The following is a 17,956-nucleotide window of genomic DNA, read 5'->3' as shown; positions in this document are numbered from 1 at the left end:
ACCAGTGGAGGAAGAAGGAGTGCGTGAAAAAGGCAATCTTACTTCTTCAATGATCTGGCCCAGAAAGGTCCTCCTCACGTCTACCTTCCTTCTCTTGGTCAGAGAGAACTAGTCATGGCCCCATCTAGATGTACAGAGGGCTTGTAAATGTAGTTCTTGGCAAAGGTTCTACACGATGGAGAGTGAGCTTGAATTTTTGGTGGGCAACAAACCATTTCTGCCACACTCTGTATTCAGTTGGCCATGTGGAAATGGTGTGTGCCCCTTACTCTCTCAGAAAGGACACGTGCGGGGCGCCTGGGTGGCTCAGTCGTTAAGCGTCTGCCTTCGGCTCAGGTCATGATCCCAGTGTCCTGGGATCGAGCCCCGCATCGGGCTCCCTGCTCTGCGGGAAGCCTGCTTCTCCCTCTCCCCTCCCCCTGCTTGTGTTCCCTGTCTCACTCTGTCTCTCTCTGTCAAATAAATAAATAAAATCTTTAAAAAAAAAAAAAAAGAAAGGACACGTGCATTCTGGACACTGGAAAGCCAAGTTTCTGAAGATCGAACGGATGGTGTGTTGAGCAGATTTCCTTTGGGTTGTTGGAATATTTTTAATTCTTTTCCCTTGCTCTGACACCATTTAGCCAAGCATCTTTTTGTAATTATTTTCTTTCGTTTAGTAGATCTGTCTCTTGTAACTGGATACCATGTGAAGAGAAACCGGGCAATGTGCTTCTCTCCAGTCCTAGTTTAACACACGTGACTTTGAAGGAGCCCCGTAACCTCTCTACTCCCTGGTGTCCCAATCTGTCAAATAAGGGACTTGGGCTTTGCCAACGCTATCAGTTCTAAATTTCTGCCACTTTGTGATTCTGTTTATCCATGAGCTGATAATATGGAGTTTCTAGAATGCAGGTTTCAGTGACCTGTGCTAGAAATTCCCATGTAAGTATAGCAACTCTGAAAGTTCCCTTTACCACTCCCACCCCTACAATCTATCCACAAAGACATTACTCACAATAGTGAGGCTCAAAGAAAAACAGAGGTTGAGTACCAGCATGGCAGCAAGAAACCGGACACGTGGTGAGAAATTTCCATCAGTAACAGAAGAGAAAGGTTTTGCAGGGACTCAGCTCATCAGCCCTACCGCAAAGCCCTCCCCAACAAGGAAGGGAGATCAGTTTTCCCAGGTCCTTACAGTTCAGAAAGCAGTCACCATCCCCATAGGGTAGAAAGAACAGGTTATTTTCATTACCTATGTAGGGTCTTTTAAAAATAGGTTCATGGTCCAAACATCAAAAAGTACAAAGAGGTGGAGCACCTGGGTGGCTCAGTTCGTTAAGCGTCTGCCTTTGGCTCAGGTCATGATCTCGGTGTCCTGGGATAGAGTCCCATGTTGGGCTCTCTGCTCAGCAGGGAGTCTGCTACTCCTTCTCACTCTCCCTCTGTTCTCTCTGTCTCTCTTAAATAAATAAATCTTTAAAAAAAAAAAAAAAGTACGGGCGCCTGGGTGGCTCAGTTGGTTAAGCAACTGCCTTCGGCTCAGGTCATGATCCTGGAGTCCCGGGATCGAGTCCCGCATCGGGCTCCCTGCTCGGCAGGGAGTCTGCTTCTCCCTCTGACCCTCCCCCCTCTCATGCTCTCTCTATCTCATTCTCTCTCAAATGAATAAATAAAATCTTTAAAAAAAAAAAAAAAAAAAGTACGAAGAGGCATATGATGAGATTTTATTCTGTCATCGTCCCCACCTGGCCAGTTCCTGTTCCTCACCCTTGCCCCCTCCAAAAGAAATATTAGTTTGGTATTAGTTTTTTGTCATTTCAGAGATTTTTATATATATGCATTCTTTTCCCTCCTCCTCTACATATATGATGATATTCATCATATACTGTTCTGACCTTGTTTTAATTTAATTTATCAAGGAGCTCTTTCTATCATCTGTGCATAACGATCACATTTATAGAATTCTCTCCGTAATTTCTTTTACCAACTTTCTCATGATGGACATTTTAGTTGTTTCCGGTCTTTTATGAATGCAAACTATGCTTTAGCAATTTAAATAGAATTGTATGTAAGTCATTCCACACATTTGTGCATGAGTGCAACACATAAATTCCTCAGAGGGATACTTTTGAGAGATGCTTTCAAATAACCCTTCGTTGACCCACTTTATAGATGAGGAAAGGTGGTAAGAATTTATGATTTTGCCAATCAAGTGCTGTAAACAGCTGACCTGCCCACAGGTGTACTCTTCCGGAGTTGGAGCTGGATGGCTGTGAGGAGCACAGGGTCAGAGAGATTTTGTGTTGTAAGCTGAAGCAGGCTGCTGTGAGGTGGGCAAGGAGAACAACCCAGCAGCTCGCTGGAGTGCAAGCCGAAAGAACGGGGCTTAGTTGTGGTGTGCTGGGAAGTCTCAGCGGCAGATGGGAGCCGAGTGTTACTATGTCTGAGCAAGAAGTTTGTGAGCCAGAAGCCCAGGGTGCGGTCCCAGCTTGGTTGGAGGCTCCAGAAATAGCCTGTACACACACAACGCAGGGTGGCCTTTGAGCCAGGTGGCCAGGAGGTGACTCCTTGGGCCAATCAGGTGCCTGCCACCCACACCTAGACTCATCAGGTCTCAGAATCGGGACAGTGATGAGACGGTGGCAGAGGTGTGCCCAACCCACATGTTGCTTAAGCTTCAGTGAGGGCTCATGGGCTAGTTAAAGTGCAGCAGCCCTGCTTGAATATTTTAAGTCGTGAAATACATATATTTCTATTTATATATTCATATATAATAGATTATATATATTTACATTATGTTATATAATATGTTTATATTATATTTACATATTTATATACCTATACTTTTTACTTATGTGATACATATTATATATATAAATAATGGAATATTTTTTTTCATGTATATTTTAGAGCAGTTTTAGGTTCACAGCAAAATTTAGTGGAAAGAACAGAGATTCCCCCTGTAGCCCCTGTCCTCCCATACATGCATAGTCTCCCCAGCTATCAATACTCCACACCAGAGTGGTTCAGTTATTACAACCGAGGAAGCTATGTCAACACACCGTTGTCATCCGAAGTCTATAGTTCACATTGGGGTTCATTCTTGGTGTTGTACATTCTGTGAATTGACAAGTTTGTATTTTATTCTGTTCTTTGTGCTACCTTAACTCATTTAAGTCTCCAATGACCTTAGGTAGGTGCTACTATTACCCCACTTAGAGAAGAGGAAACTGAGGCAGAGTAAGGTTAAGTGACTTGCCCAAGGTCACATAGCTAGTGAGCGCTGGAACTGAATTTGAACGTAGGCCATCTCGCTTAATGTATGTTCTTAACCAGTATGTTCTGCTGCCTTGGACTCGATTCCCCAGTCCCTGGGATTCTCTTTCCCCTTCCCACGCACCCCCTCCAGGTGAGAGAAAAGGGTTCTCTTTGTTCTTACTTTGCCTGGCTTCTCCAGAGCCTCAGTGTCTGTTTGAGGAATCTTTGCACAATTTCTACTGTACTCTGTATGCAGGGGGCCCTGCGTGCTGAAGGGCAGGAGCTGTGGGTTAGTATGGCCATGAGCCTGAGGGCTATCTGTTGGGGGGGGCAGGTGCAGAGGGGAAAGGGAGGACAAGCCTGAGAGTGATGGAGAGGGGAAAGGACAGGTACAGCCACACTGGACATGGGGCCAAAGAGATCTCAGATTAAAGGACAGCAGTGAAGATTGGGAGAGAGGAATATGGAACCAGTCCCCTTGGGAGATCAATGACCAGGCAGTGTAGAACTTGGTTCTGGATCACAGCAACAACCAAGCTTTCCACTCATTCTTTTGTTTGTTATTTATAACCTCCTGTTGTTTGGAAGGAAAATTCTGATAACTGGAGGGTCTTTTGTTTGTTAGGCAGGGTGATGGGGGAGGGTGACTATACATTTGGAAGAGCTTGAACACGGCTAAACTGTTCTGCAAAAGAAAAGGAGAGAGTTTGGGAAGCCCAGAAGTTAGATGTAAAACTATACTATCCAATGTGGTCGCAACCAGCCACTTGTGGTTATTGAAATGTGGCTAGTCCTAATTGAGGTTGCTGTGAGTGTAAAATTCACACTGGATTTTGATGATTTAGTAGGAAAAAAAGAATGTAGATTGTCTCAGTAATAATTGTTTATACTGATCCTATGTTGAAATGATAATATTTCAGACATGCTAGGTAAAATAAAATATATTATTAAAGTTTATTTTACTTTCTTTACCTTTTTCAGTGTGACTATAGACATTTTTAAATTACATGTATGTTTCACATTATATTTCTACTGGACTGTGATGATCCAGAAGGAAGGGACATGAACCATGAAGACTCAGGACTGTAGAGGAAGGTTCGCGAGAGAGGGAAACCCTGAGGCTGATGACTGAAAAGGAAGATGTGAGAAAATTAACCAGTTAGTTTTTGGGGGGAGGGTAAGGGGTGTGGTATGCGATATAATCTTTCACCTCCATCTTCTTTATGAAATCTTCAGTAAAATCAACACCATTTAAAAAAATTTTTTTTGAGAGAGAGAGCATGTGTATGTGGCGGGGGCGGGGGTGCAGAGGGAGAGGGAGAATCTTAAGCAGGTTCCACGCTCAGCATGGAGCCCAATGCTGGGCTTGATCTCATGACCTTGAGATCATGACCTGAGCTGAAAGCAAGAGTCAGACACTTAACCGACTGAGCCGCTCAGGTGGCCCCAACACCATTTTTTAATAAAGCAAATTAAAACTAATTTCCTTTGGAGAAGCTCATGTCTTCTGTCACGGTGACCAGAAGGCTCTGGGTGCCAGAAAATCATGTTTGAATTTCAGTGGTCTGTATTTGGGGCCCAAATGAAATTAGCTGATGAGAAGAGGAGTGTAGCATGCAGGCACCCTGTCTCCTCACATTCAGGTCAACATGTCCAGTGAACTCTGAAGAGTTTCCAGGCAATCCGTGAATCATTTTGAAGAGAAAGTAACTTTCTTCTTTTCCCACATTATGTTTCTTTCCCTGTTAACTTTTTGCTAACATGACTGATCGAGAGAGTTAATTGTCATGGGAGGCTTTGAATCAATACAGAATTTCTGGCTCATCAAATCCAAATTCAAGTCATTATCAGCGTTGCTACCTAATAGTTGCTTAATGGATTTTGTGCTTTGGGAGTTGTGAAGCTGAAGTGTCAGAGAGCAAACCTTCCTGGATACACTGTTTTTCATCATCTAGTATAGCCCTGGCATTTCAGATTTGAAGTATAGCTGAAAAAAATATTTGAAGACGATGGCCAGCCCAGGCCAGGCTGCTTTCGTGACCTTCGAATAAAAAAAAGAAGCTTGGAGGGCGCCTGGGTGGCTCAGTTGGTTAAGCGACTGCCTTCGGCTCAGGTCATGATCCTGGAGTCCCGGGATCGAGTCCCACATCGGGTTCCCTGCTTAGCAGGGAGTCTGCTTCTCCCTCTGACACTCCCTCCTCCTGTGGTCTCTCTCTCTCATTCTCTCTCTCAAATAAATAAATAAATAAATAAATAAATAAATCTAAAAAAAAAAAAAAAGAAGCTTGGAAACAATAATTTAATCTGAAGCTTCATAATTAGGGTCATGGTTGACGTTCTGGTGTGAATTTGGGGAAGGAAAATGCTAGAGGAAGCTACAGAAAACTTGAGGGAATAGAGAGAAGCAAGTTAACTGACTTTCTAATGAGCCAAATAATTGTAAAACAGTCGCAGTAAATTTGAGGTGGTGTGGTCTCAAAGAAAGACTTCATTTTAATGAATTACCATTCAGTTCAGCCTTAGCCTGATATTCCCGTTTCCATGTCCTTTTGCAGTATGAAGTAATGAGCCTCTGAAAACTAACATAGCTGAACTGATTTTAGAGATTTACTATCTTTAACACCATAGTGCTGAGTGTGCATGGCTTTCTGTATGATAACAGAAATACCAGGACAATGATCCAGATTGCGTTGTAACTGGTGATTTAATACCCCTGAACTAAGTGTAATGTAGCAACAGAGATAATAAATGTAGTGGAGGGTAAAAAAAAAAAGGAAGTTGTATAGGGACATAAAAAAGGAGATTGTAACAGAAAAAAATACGACGCTATTGAAACCTTAATACATATGCAGATATGTTTGATTTTTGTACCAGGTAGATTTCACGAAAATTCAGATAGACTTTCAATTGGCTTTGATTTCCAGAGAATGTTCCTTGAGTTTTCTATAAAATTTGCAAGATTTCCCCTCTGAGTTTCCATGATTGCCTTAAGCTTATTTCATGTGTTTTATTGAAATAAGAACGATAAATGTATAATTCGATTGTTAAGAGGCTAGACGAAGAGCCAGACAATAAGGAAGTCTGCATAAATTCCGAATTTCTCTTTAATCAAAGGCTGGGTGATGATCAGAACTTTGGGGTTGGCATGACTGACTTAATCCAAGTAGATGAATTAATTTTCCTGCCCAGTTAGTGTTAGCCACAGTTACACAGATTTCAAGGTGGATGAAAGTAATGAACCTGATTTTGCAGTAATCACACAAGAATGCATTCGTTCAAATGGCCTCTGTCCGTCTGCTTATCTGCAAAGTTAAAGCTTATGGGAGGGTGGGGGGATGGCTTAGCCCGGTGATGGGTATTAAAGAGGGCACGTACCAAATGGAGCACTGGGTGTTATACGCAAACAATGAATCATGGAACACTACATCAAAAAAAGAACTTATGGGAAAGATGTGGCCATTGGCCAGACAATTTTTAAAGCCCTCTTTTGGAATTGACTTCAGAGCTTGAGCCAGAGTCTTTTTAATCATCTTGGCTGTAGCACATCTTCATCCTTTAGGGATAGATTTGATATTTGGAGAACATCAAACAGCATTCACAGCCAAATCTTGTAAATAAGGTGGATGATAAATCTGGATGATACCCTTTGAGGTCAGAAATCAAATATAACTAAATATGACTATAGAATATTGAAAACGATTTGCTGGTAGCTTCAAAACCCTTAAATTAACTTTGAAATCAATTCCAATATAGGACTGGCCAAAGTGTTTTGAGCAAAGGGAGTGAGTGCCCTTGGAACATGTCAGTATAGAGTCTGCCAAGGTGACTGTTCTAAAACGGATTACACCAATTTAGATGTTTGTTTAAAAAAATCGATCACATCACTTTATAGGCTCAGTGAAATGTAGTAAGAAAAACATGAACAGTGAGATCCAGACGGATCTACCTCCAACCCTTTCCGCTCTGAGTGACCTTGGACAAGTTACTTAAGCTCTCTAAGCTTCTGTTTCAGAATCAGCAACTGGAGACAGGTAATTCCCACTGGGACTGTTGTGAGGGTGAGGGCAAGAGTACGCAGAACACCACATGCATTGGCCTACACACGTAGTATAGGGTTTATGATGATTATTTGGTGGATTTACTTATGCTCAGCCTTATTTCAAGATGATTAAAAGTAGCCTAAATGCTTCTTTCCCATCCCTACATAGACTTACTTGGGAAAGAGTAATAAGAAATGTACCATGTGTTCAAAGCATTTATAGCAGCATTAGTTGTTTTCATCTTTTTTTTTTTTTTTTGCTTTTTAAAAACTACGTGTTGATCTTTTAAATACTAATTATTGTGTGTGCAGAAAATGCACTGATGAATATCAAGTAGCACTTACAATGTATCAGACACTGTTATGTTTTATATATATATATTAATTTGTATCATCCAGTAACCCTGTGATGTAGGTACTATTACTATCCCCGTTTTAGAAATGATCAAACTGGAACATTTGCTCTAAGTTATCCTAAGTCAAAGAAAGTAGTGATGCATCCCTAGTAAGTGATGCAACTATGATGCATTGAGGCAGTCTGTCGCCCACACCTGTTCCCTTAACCACTGTAATATCTCATTAAGCGTATGGATGATGAGGTGATCCTTTAGAGATAACTTTGATATTTGAAGAATATCAAGCACCATTCATAGCAAACTGTTGTAAATAAGGTGAGGGATAATCCTTTGATGGCAAAAATCAAATATGACTTAATATTAGAATAGAATATTGAGAACAATTGGCTGGTAGTTTCAAATCCCAGAAATTAACTTTGAAAGCTGTTCCAATAAAGGAGTGGCCAAAGTATTTTGAGCAAAGGCAGTGGCCTTGAAACATGTAAGCATACAGCCTACCAAAGACCAGGACCCACCCACCTGTGTTGGGCAGGTGCTGGGAAGCAAGTTCAGCTCCATGTGTGGCTGAAATTTTAGTCCAGCAGGCATTCCAAGATCTCTAAGGGATATGGCAACCATCAATGACTGCCATCCAAAAAAGCCATTGGCATTCTTGACCCAGAAAGTGGGGTATCCACTGCCAACATTGGGGTGGTCTGTGTACAAGGGAAGAAATCAAATCACTGGATGAAAGATCCGAAGCCAGATCCTAATTCTTGAGTGAGGGGCAAAGCTAGATCTAAAATTAGGATTGAATAGAGACTGGGAGCAGGCTGAGCCTGCAGTTGACAGACTAGGGCATTAGGAGAAGATCAAGTGGCCTCTGTCCTTGGGAGAGGAGAGATGTAGAGGCTGAGATCCAGACAGGCAGGCAGGCAGGTAGGCTTTTATAAACCCATTATGCTTCCTGTGTGGATTTACCATGTCAATTCCCTGATCCCGTGTAGCCTTTGGAGAAGGAGTGCTGTGGGGGTGAGAAGACACAGCAGAGCCTGGTTTAGAATTTCCCACTAGGGTGCCACCTTCATGATGTTTACTATAGCTGTACGATTTATCATTTTACATCTGTCTTTGAATGATTTATTTCTTATCATCTGCCAACATGGGTATCACACATTTGGTATCAGTTAGGTCCCAGCAGGAAATAGATAGGCACTCAAATTAGATAATACGCAGAGAGGCAGAGAGCTGAAAAGAGGGACCCTGCCACCCCTACCACCCATAAGCCTGAAGGGAAGGGAAGGGAGCCATCACGGGAAGCCATTTGGAGTGGGTCACCTGCAAGGGAAACTGAAGATGTCCAGTCCACATGTCCTCCTCAAAGTAGGGCAGGGTCAAGGACACAGACCTCTGGTTGACATCTGGCTATTCAGCAACACTCCTTGGGTTCAAGTACGCAACTCACTCTGAAATCATTACCAGTGCTATCTGTCAAGCCAAGCTTCACACAAGGATAAGAGAAGAAACAAAATAATATTTCACTGAAGTAAGATGTTCTGTGTGTAAGGAGGCTTTTCCTGACCTTGTAAGCCTATTTAAACTAGAAATGACTTTAGGAAGGAAAAATGTGTGTTCTGTATCCATCTTAGCTCCCAGTATCATTAAATTTAATTTCCAAATGAATCAAAGAGATTAAGCTTTAATGGACTCTATTTTTTTTTATTTCTGCTACCCTTGTAAATAGATGCATTAAATTTAAAAAGCTGATGATTTGCATGAGGTTCTTGATGTCCTTTGGTTTCTCTAGTAGATGTTCCACAGTTGATCTCACTCATAGAAGGAAAACAGAGAGAGTAGAGATGATGGATAAGAAAACTTGGGTATTCGTACTCTGTCACCCTTTTTTTCTTTAATGAGAACCATCAGTCTCCAGCCTTTGTGGAAGACATGTGTGTGCATGTGTGTGTGTGTGTGTGTGTGCACACGCTCATGCACATGCATGTGCACACACACACACACGAATGTATATGCATGCAGCATTGAGGGCACAATCCTGTTTGGCGACCAGAAATGTTTGCTGCTTTGGAGATTAATATATCACCACGACCTCAGGGTCATTGGCAGCCCCTCCAATGGCTTGGTGGCAGACATCATGCGGACTGGAAATGTATGTGTGCAGGTGAATTAGGACAGGCTACAGTCCAAAGAAACAGGACTTTCCTTGCAACTCCAGCAGGAAACAAGGAACAACATTCCTTCAGTCCATGGGAGGTAAATGTACTTCTTAAATATACACAAAAATATAAAAACATATTTATGGAATCATATTCTTTCTAGATTTTTCAGGGGAGCGGATGGCTAGCACAGTCTTATTCTTTTCCCACTTCTGTACCCTCCACCTTCCTGTTTTCCCTATACCAGCCTCCCTCCCCCCATACCTTCCATGTTAACAACCTGATGTGACTCCTTTCGTTCTTTTTCACATTGCATTTCATCTTCAGTCAGACCTGTTTTCTAAAACTACTTCTGCAAGTGTTAAAAGGGACAGTCTATTGGAATTTCTTATCAATGACTACTTAAGGACAGATCAGCCAAAGTAATTTACAGCCTCCCCTTCCATGAATCCCAAACCAACATGAGTCTCAGCTACCATTAGGAGATACCTGGATTCAGCTGCTTGAATTGTGAAATGTTCTATTTATAAATGGGGCACGGCAGCGGAATTCCTTCCCTTTGTTAACCTTCTCCAGCTGGTTCCCTCACTCCTGCAGCCAGGACACCTGCAGTGGAGCCTGTCCTGCCTCTGTCTTCCAGATCGCAGGACACTTTTGTAGCGGGGGAGGGAGCCACTCCTCCTCCCTTTGCCCCAGCCTCCGGAGGCACATGGGTCCTAATCAAGGCCATTGAGTGGCTGAAGGCACGCTTCTCCCAGGCCTTAGTCCCCAGGTTGCTTATGAGCGCATGAAATCTAGACCCTTTAAGAACAGCAGTACGTGTGTGACTCACAAAGGGGATGCAGTTGTGGTGGTTGGTTTAACTCTAGGCTCCTTTTGTAGCTTGAACCTAGTTCTCTTTTGCACTTAGCAGCAGGTATTATAATTATTAGAGCTGTCTGCCCTTGAAGGCTGGGACCGTGCTTTCAAAACCTTTGCATGCCCTTTGCCTTTGCATGGTACCTGGCAAATGTCTAATAAATGCCAACTGGATCAGTACATGCAAATGTAGGAAAATACTGAATCATGAGAGTTCTCTGGACACTTAAAGCATCAGAAGAAGGTGGAGGAGGTGCATGGATGGATAAGGGCAGCAAAGATTCAAGATGGAAGGAAGAAATGAGTTCTCTAAAGCCTGAGCATGCCAATGGCTAGAAGGCCCCAAATATTGGGGGGGGAGTGGAAATAGACATTTTTTCTTTTTAATTACTAAAAATTCATTGACTACCAACTCTGCAACCTCTGTCCTTGGCACTAGGGAATCAAAGATAAATGACACGTCCTCTTTTCCTGAGGACTTCATATTTATAAAGAACTGTTGCTTTGTGTGACAGGTGCTATAATATAATTTATACATATATAATATATATAAATAATATATACAGTGTGTGTATATATATATATATAACAATAGACAAAGTATAATGGGGATGAAGTGAGGAGTTAATTAAGCCTTGTAACTCCCCTGATTAAAACCACTCACTAGCATACCAGTGCCCTTGAGATAAAATCCAAACTCTTTACCATGATGTACCAGGCCTGGTCTTGCCATCTCCCCACCCTCATCTCCCTCCACACCATCCCTTTCTCACTCACAAACATTGCTTCTGCCCTTGAACCGAGCAAGTGCCCTCTTGCCTCATGGCCCTGCCCTCAGATTTTTATGTGGCCGCCCCTTTCCTTATCGTTCAGGCCCCAGCTCACACATCACCTCCTCTGGCCACTGTGTGCATAACCCCCCTCCCTGGTCTCTTGCTATGCCTTTACCATCTTATTTTCTTCATAAGACATTTCACTATTTGGGGCTATCCCGTTTGTTTATTTACATAGTCACCGTCCGTTCCCCTCTCCTTTTTCTTCACCTCCCTCCCCTGCCCTCCACCTCATGCATCAGAACGGAGGCTTAATGAATCAGAGAAGCCTGTCTTCCTCGGTCACCGCTCCGCCCCAGTGCCTAGAACATTGCCTGGAGGCTGGCACATAATAGACAGTCCTCAAGTGTGAACTTGCTCTGGGGAAGACAAGAAAGAGTCACCAAAGACAGGAAAGAGTCACCAAATATAGGTGAAAAATAGGCTGAGAGTAGGGAAGGCAGTTCGGGTCAGCGCTGGGGGTGTTAGAACATGGGGCGCAGGTGAAGTGTGGCGGTGGGGCTGACAGAGTGATGGGGCTCTTGGGCTTGGTTTGCAGGGAGTAGGACTCAAGAACCCAGAGCTAGAGCTGGACCAAGGGGGTCAGGGACCAGTTTCACCAGTTCACCATTATTTTAACAGTATTTTCCCCCAAAGAATGTGCGTCTTATAACTTTCTTTATCATGATTTAGTGTTCGGACATGCAGAGAAATCCCATTTCCTTTGAATCAGTAAGTGCTCTATTAGAGGGCACTGTTTGCTGGTCAAACAGCGATTTTAACCCAGAATAAACTAAAACTTTTTTGAGAGAGAGAGAGAGTGTGTGTGTGTGTGCCCATGTGCATGGGAGTTGGGGGGGGGGGGGGGACCAGTGAGCAGAGAGAGAATCTTAAGTGTGGAGCTTGACCTGGGACTCGATCTCACAACCCTGAGATCATGACCTGAACTGAAATCAGGAGTTGGATGTTTGACTGGGCCACCCAGGTGCCCCTAAACTAAAACTTCTTTTTAATACGTGTATCAGTAGATTTTCATCAATAAAATCTATTTTCACTGTAGACAGGGTTTTGGTCAATTCTGCACATAGTTATCATGAACTGCTGGCCATTCACATGCTTTGGATGCTTATTATTGTCTTGCTAACACTGTTCGGTATCCCTCTCTGTGAATACTTGATTTGTGTCCATCGGAGTGAGATGTGTACGTTTAATTTGTTGTCTTTTCCAGAGAGGCCTCATAAAGGAAATGTGGGTAGAGTCTGCTTGTCCATGTGCTGTATTGAACTGAATATTTGTTTTGTATTTCCCATGATGGAGGCCACTTAGTCAGGGGGACCTCAGCACCAACACTTGCCTCTTCTGTTCAAAGCATTAACCATCCATCAAAGTCTGAATGGAGCCTCATACTTGCTTTTAGAAAACTTTCTTATGCCTCCTCGGAGTCACTGTTCTCAAGGGTTAATGAGGGGAGGCCACAATTTTTCAAAGGAGACTGGATCTCACTTGTATGAAGTGGGACTCTTGCCAAGGAGGAACGCAATTAGGATTGTTCATCTCGAGTAAACCATAATTGTTTTCTTCCAGTGTGTGCCAGCCAGCAGTGGGGGAATGGAGGTGGGTCCACCAAAGAAGGGTGGAAAGATGATATTTCTGCTTGAAGGTGAACCTGGAAGCTCCAAAATGCCTTCCTTTACTACTGGGATTGTCCTAGTGCTTGAAGGAAATTCCTGTGGTTGTGGGGAGCTGAATAGAATATAGCCCACTGCAATATTAGAGAGTCAATCAAATGCCCCTGATCCTCTTGGAGCTTTCTCCTAGTACATTAACGAGTTCACTTCCCATCCATTTTGTCCAGTCGTAATGTGGGTTCTCCAAAAGAACACTATGAGAAAAGCCTACACTTACGGGTTGAACGCATTTCCCACAGGTGTCTTGAAATCATAGGGATCCCGCCCAATTTGTTGTTCTGTACATCTTTTGTATCTATTTCCATACACTGGATGCATCATGCTGTAAAGCTATTTTGTGATAACAACAATGAGAGAGGTTGAAACCAAATCCATCTCTAGCTACAAGTTTCTCTGGAAATGGATGAAGAGACATACCCGTATTTTTAAGAAAGTAGCCATGATTTCCATATATCTAGTACCAGCTATAATGGTAATTCATAGAATCAGAGAATTTTAGGTCCAGGGTATATGGGGAAGTACACTAGTGAGTGTTTCTTTAAGTGGATTTGTCAGAACACTGGCCTCTAGGAAAGGGTTTCCTCCTCACACAAGTTTAGGAAACCCCACATCATGTGTCTTCCCTCTTGAATACTCACAATGAAAAGTCAACTCTTAAGTCAGCGTTTCCCAAACTTACTCGACCACGGAGTCTTTTTTCCCTGTGTAACAGCCCTTAGTCAATGAGTCTGATCTCATCGTGGAGGTCCAGAAAATTAAGCCACTTGTCCAAGGTAACAGAGCCTGTCATAATAGGACAAGAACCCTCTGATGGTGGATAGCCTGCCTCCGAAAGGCTGCGTGTTTATATTGACAGCAAGAGCTCAAAACATTTCGAGGTTATTTTTTCCCTTGAAATTTATTTAAAGAACCGTTTCTAAAGTAGCTAGGATCCTAGTTTAATTTGGAGAGATTTATCCCTTAGCAGATGGAAAATGTGTCAATTGGCCCATTCAATTTAGTAGTACTCTTTATTCATGTGCATCAGAAATGGAACCTGAATAGTAAGCATGATGGAGACAGAACAAAACGCTCATGAGGCTCTCAGTCTGAGGGGTGGGGAAGGGAGAAAGCCAGTAAGCAATTAGACAAGTAGCTATGTAATTACAAATTACGATACATGCAAGGAAGAAAATGCACTATGTGCTGTCAGACGGCGTTGAAATTTGCAACCATTTTTTAATTGACCCGGAGTCAGAAGGGATCAATAGCAGCTGTTTTTTCGGTTTCTCTGGGTGCTCAGCTCAGAACTACGGTCGGAAGCACGTTAACAGCCCCTCCCCTTCTTGTCTTCCCAGACGCGTGGAGCAAAATGAGAGCGCAGTGAGCCGGCCCAGCCTCGCTCCCAGCCCGCCCGACGCCCACCATGAACCACTTGGAGGGCTCCGCGGAGGTGGAGGTGACCGACGAGGCGGCAGGCGGGGAGGTGAACGAGTCGGTGGAGGCCGACCTGGAGCACCCCGAGGTGGACGAGGAGCAGCGGCAGCGGCGGCCGCCGCAGCAGCGCTATGCGGGCCGCCCGGGGCGCGGGCGCGCCGTCGACGACCTCCGCGCCCCGCCGGGGCCGCAGGAGGAAGAGGAGCGCGGGGAGTGCCTGGCGCGCTCGGCCAGCACGGAGAGCGGCTTCCACAACCACACGGACACGGCGGAGGGCGACGTGATCGCCGCGGCCCGCGACGGCTACGACGCGGAGCGCGCCCAGGACCCCGAGGACGAGAGCGCCTACGCCGTGCAGTACCGGCCCGAGGCCGAGGAGTACACGGAGCAGGCGGAGGCCGAGCACGCCGAGGCCACGCACCGCCGAGCGCTGCCCAACCACCTGCACTTCCACTCGCTGGAGCACGAGGAGGCGATGAACGCCGCCTACTCGGGCTACGTGTACACGCACCGGCTGTTCCACCGCGGCGAGGACGAGCCCTACGCCGAGCCCTACGCCGACTACGGCGGCCTCCAGGAGCACGTGTACGAGGAGATCGGGGACGCGCCCGAGCTGGAGGCGCGCGACGGGCTGCGGCTGTACGAGCAGGAGCGCGACGAGGCCGCCGCGTACCGCCAGGAGGCCCTGGGCGCGCGGCTGCACCACTACGACGAGCGCTCGGACGGCGAGTCCGACAGCCCCGAGAAGGAGGCCGAGTTCGCGCCCTACCCGCGCATGGACAGCTACGAGCAGGAGGAGGACATCGACCAGATCGTGGCCGAGGTCAAGCAGAGCATGAGCTCGCAGAGCCTCGACAAGGCGGCCGAGGACATGCCGGAGGCCGAGCAGGACCTGGAGCGCGCCCCCACCCCGGGCGGGGGCCGCCCCGACAGCCCCGGGCAGCAGGCGCCGGTGGCGGGGCAGCAGCGGGCGGCGGGCACGGCGGGAGGCGAGGCGGGCCAGCGATACAGCAAGGAGAAAAGGGACGCCATCTCGCTGGCCATCAAGGACATCAAAGAGGCCATCGAGGAGGTGAAAACCAGGACCATCCGTTCGCCTTACACCCCCGACGAGCCCAAAGAGCCTATCTGGGTCATGCGCCAGGACATTAGCCCCACGAGGGATTGTGACGACCAGAGGCCGGTGGATGGAGATGTAAGTATGCGCGGGTTCGGGCTCCAGCGCCGCGCGGGGACTTGCTTGCCACTGGTGAAATGACTTCACGAGATTAGTGGTCTGTGGGGACGCTGAAAACGTGTCCACCGCGAGCCTCGGAGACTGCTTGCGCTTACGAGCCCCTGAGCGAAACACGGGTGGGATGGAGTTCAGGTGTGGAACGCGTTTTTCAGACCCTTTGAAGGAATGGCTGTAAATCGCTGGTTCTCAAACTCTGCCCGGAGCGGTTTCTCACTTAGAAGGCTGGGGTGAGGCCTGAGAACTTGTAATTTTAACGTCCAAGAAAAACCAAGTCCGGATTGTGCAAGGAGAGACTTTATCGGGAAGGCTTTTTTTGCAAAGGGGAGAAAGGTATTCTTTTAACAGGGGATGGGCCCTATTGCAATAGGAGAACCTCTGATTATAGGGTCTGCAAGGGTCTCTGGGGCTGGGCAAAAAGAGGGTCTCCTTTCTAGGGAGGAGTAAACAGGACTAGAAAGAAGGAGTTGTGGGGAAGTGGGATGAAAGCCCGGCTTGAATGCCTTGCAAAAGAGCTTATGTTTTAACCCGAGGTCAGCCTGTTCTCCAGAGGCCGGTTGAGGAGGGGATGTGGGGTGTAGGCTGGCTAAAAGTTCAAGGACCTGGAGGCAGGAGAAAAGTTCAGGTGAAGATTGGTTAGCAGACATTTTGTTCTGACTTCTGGGCAGTTCGGCTAATCACCGTCAGGCAAAGGTGAATTTGGAGGGTCTGTGTCTGGCCTTGTCATAGGTAAAAGAAAGGGGACACCTGTGAGTCTTCCGTAAGTCATATGGGTAGGGGGTGGTCTTTGCAGGAAGCCATTTCCAGAGCACAAAAGGGTAGGGGAGGTTTCCTTAACCTTCGTTGTTTTCTGGACTCACAGGGCTCAGGTGAAGTCCAACACTGTCAGCTAACAGGTTTGAGGTGGTGCTGATGCTGCTGGTCGCGGGGCCACAATTTGAGCACCCCTGCCTTAAAGCAGCCCCTTAATGGATGGGAGCCACCCTTGTGGCGTCCTCGGAGGATATCAAGGAGATCCTTCTGAGCTTTTTCCTGCCAGGGGCTCTGCGGTTTTTCACCGACACCCTGGGTCTCACTGTGGCTTTTAGTTTAAGTGCTCAGTTTTCATTTCTGGTGGACCCGGGGCACCGTTCTCCCCAAAAGACCTGCCTGGGGTTTAAAACTTCGTTGTGCTTCCTCGGGAAGAGGTACAGAAAGCTATCGCTGCCTCTGCCAACATTTTATTTTCCATTTTTGGAATACCTAAAGAAATTTGATAACATGGCAAGCTTGGGTGTCACAGTCCATTCAAAATAAATAAAGAAGACAACTTTGCCCCTGCCACCTGGCGTTCAAGATTCTTTTGCGCTCTCACTTTTCCATTCTCTTGAATAATTTCATTTAAAATGGGAGCTTGGACTAAAAGAAGGGCTAGGAGGTTCAATTTGATTTAATTCTGCTTTCTGTGATTGCACCAGGTTACTTCTCAGTATATCTTTTGGAGTGAGAAGCCATTACTGGAAGCTCTTTGTTCATCCTACTTAACCGTGAAGGGCTATGCAGGTCAGAGGCATCATTCACCTCCGCTTTAAGTAACAGTCAACATTTGCCAGTAGCTAATTAAATCGCCGGCTCCCTTAATAAGGAGAGGTGGAAACCCGGTGAGGAAAGGATCTGCGTCCTCCCCAGCAAGGGGGCAGCATTGGGTCAGTTAGTTCATCGACGCTCCGTGTCTCTCCTCTGTTGTCCGGGCTTCTCGTAGAACAGGTAAGACAGGTGCCCTCATATGTAGATTTCTTCCTGACCTCCACCTGCCTCCAGGTTCCTCCTGGCAAGGAGGGAAATATGCAGCATTTTGCACATGTAGTGGGAAAATGGAGCAGGTTTTCAAAGGTAAGGAGCGGGCAAGAGGCCGAGTTCCACATCCTTTTAGAACCTTGGAAATCCATCAGAGAAAAAGATGCAGGAGCATTAGGTCCAGGTGCTGGCTTCCTCCTTCAGCTTCCTTCCACGCACCAGCTCCTTGACGTAACCCGGCTTCCCCCCGTTGTCGCTGCAGCCTCTCACGATGAGCCCACAGCACAGCCTATCTTAGGGCTGGGGCTTGCTTTGATTCATTTGAACTAGGAGACCAACTTAAACCTCTTGCATGATGTTTCACTCAAAAGGTGGAATTGATGA

The 17,956-nt window shown here is 45.7% G+C and overlaps 1 protein-coding gene across 3 annotated transcripts in view; it reads left to right on the top strand.

The window, feature by feature from the left end:
* The window catches only part of APBA1 (amyloid beta precursor protein binding family A member 1), a 197,884-nt gene that overhangs the window by 109,671 nt on the left and 70,257 nt on the right, over nucleotides 1-17,956 (top strand). For all 3 annotated transcript variants that reach the window (XM_036117893.2, XM_036117892.2, XM_036117891.2), the window contains exon 2: nucleotides 14,484-15,757. In XM_036117893.2, the coding sequence (XP_035973786.1) occupies nucleotides 14,552-15,757 (1,206 nt within the window). In that variant the 5' untranslated portion in view covers nucleotides 14,484-14,551. The remainder of the gene's footprint in view (nucleotides 1-14,483; nucleotides 15,758-17,956) is intronic.

Source organism: Halichoerus grypus, chromosome 14 (assembly GCF_964656455.1).
Source record: "Halichoerus grypus chromosome 14, mHalGry1.hap1.1, whole genome shotgun sequence".
In the NCBI taxonomy this organism is placed as follows: Eukaryota; Metazoa; Chordata; class Mammalia; order Carnivora; family Phocidae; genus Halichoerus; species Halichoerus grypus.
This window is presented reverse-complemented; position numbering and strand designations above follow the sequence as displayed.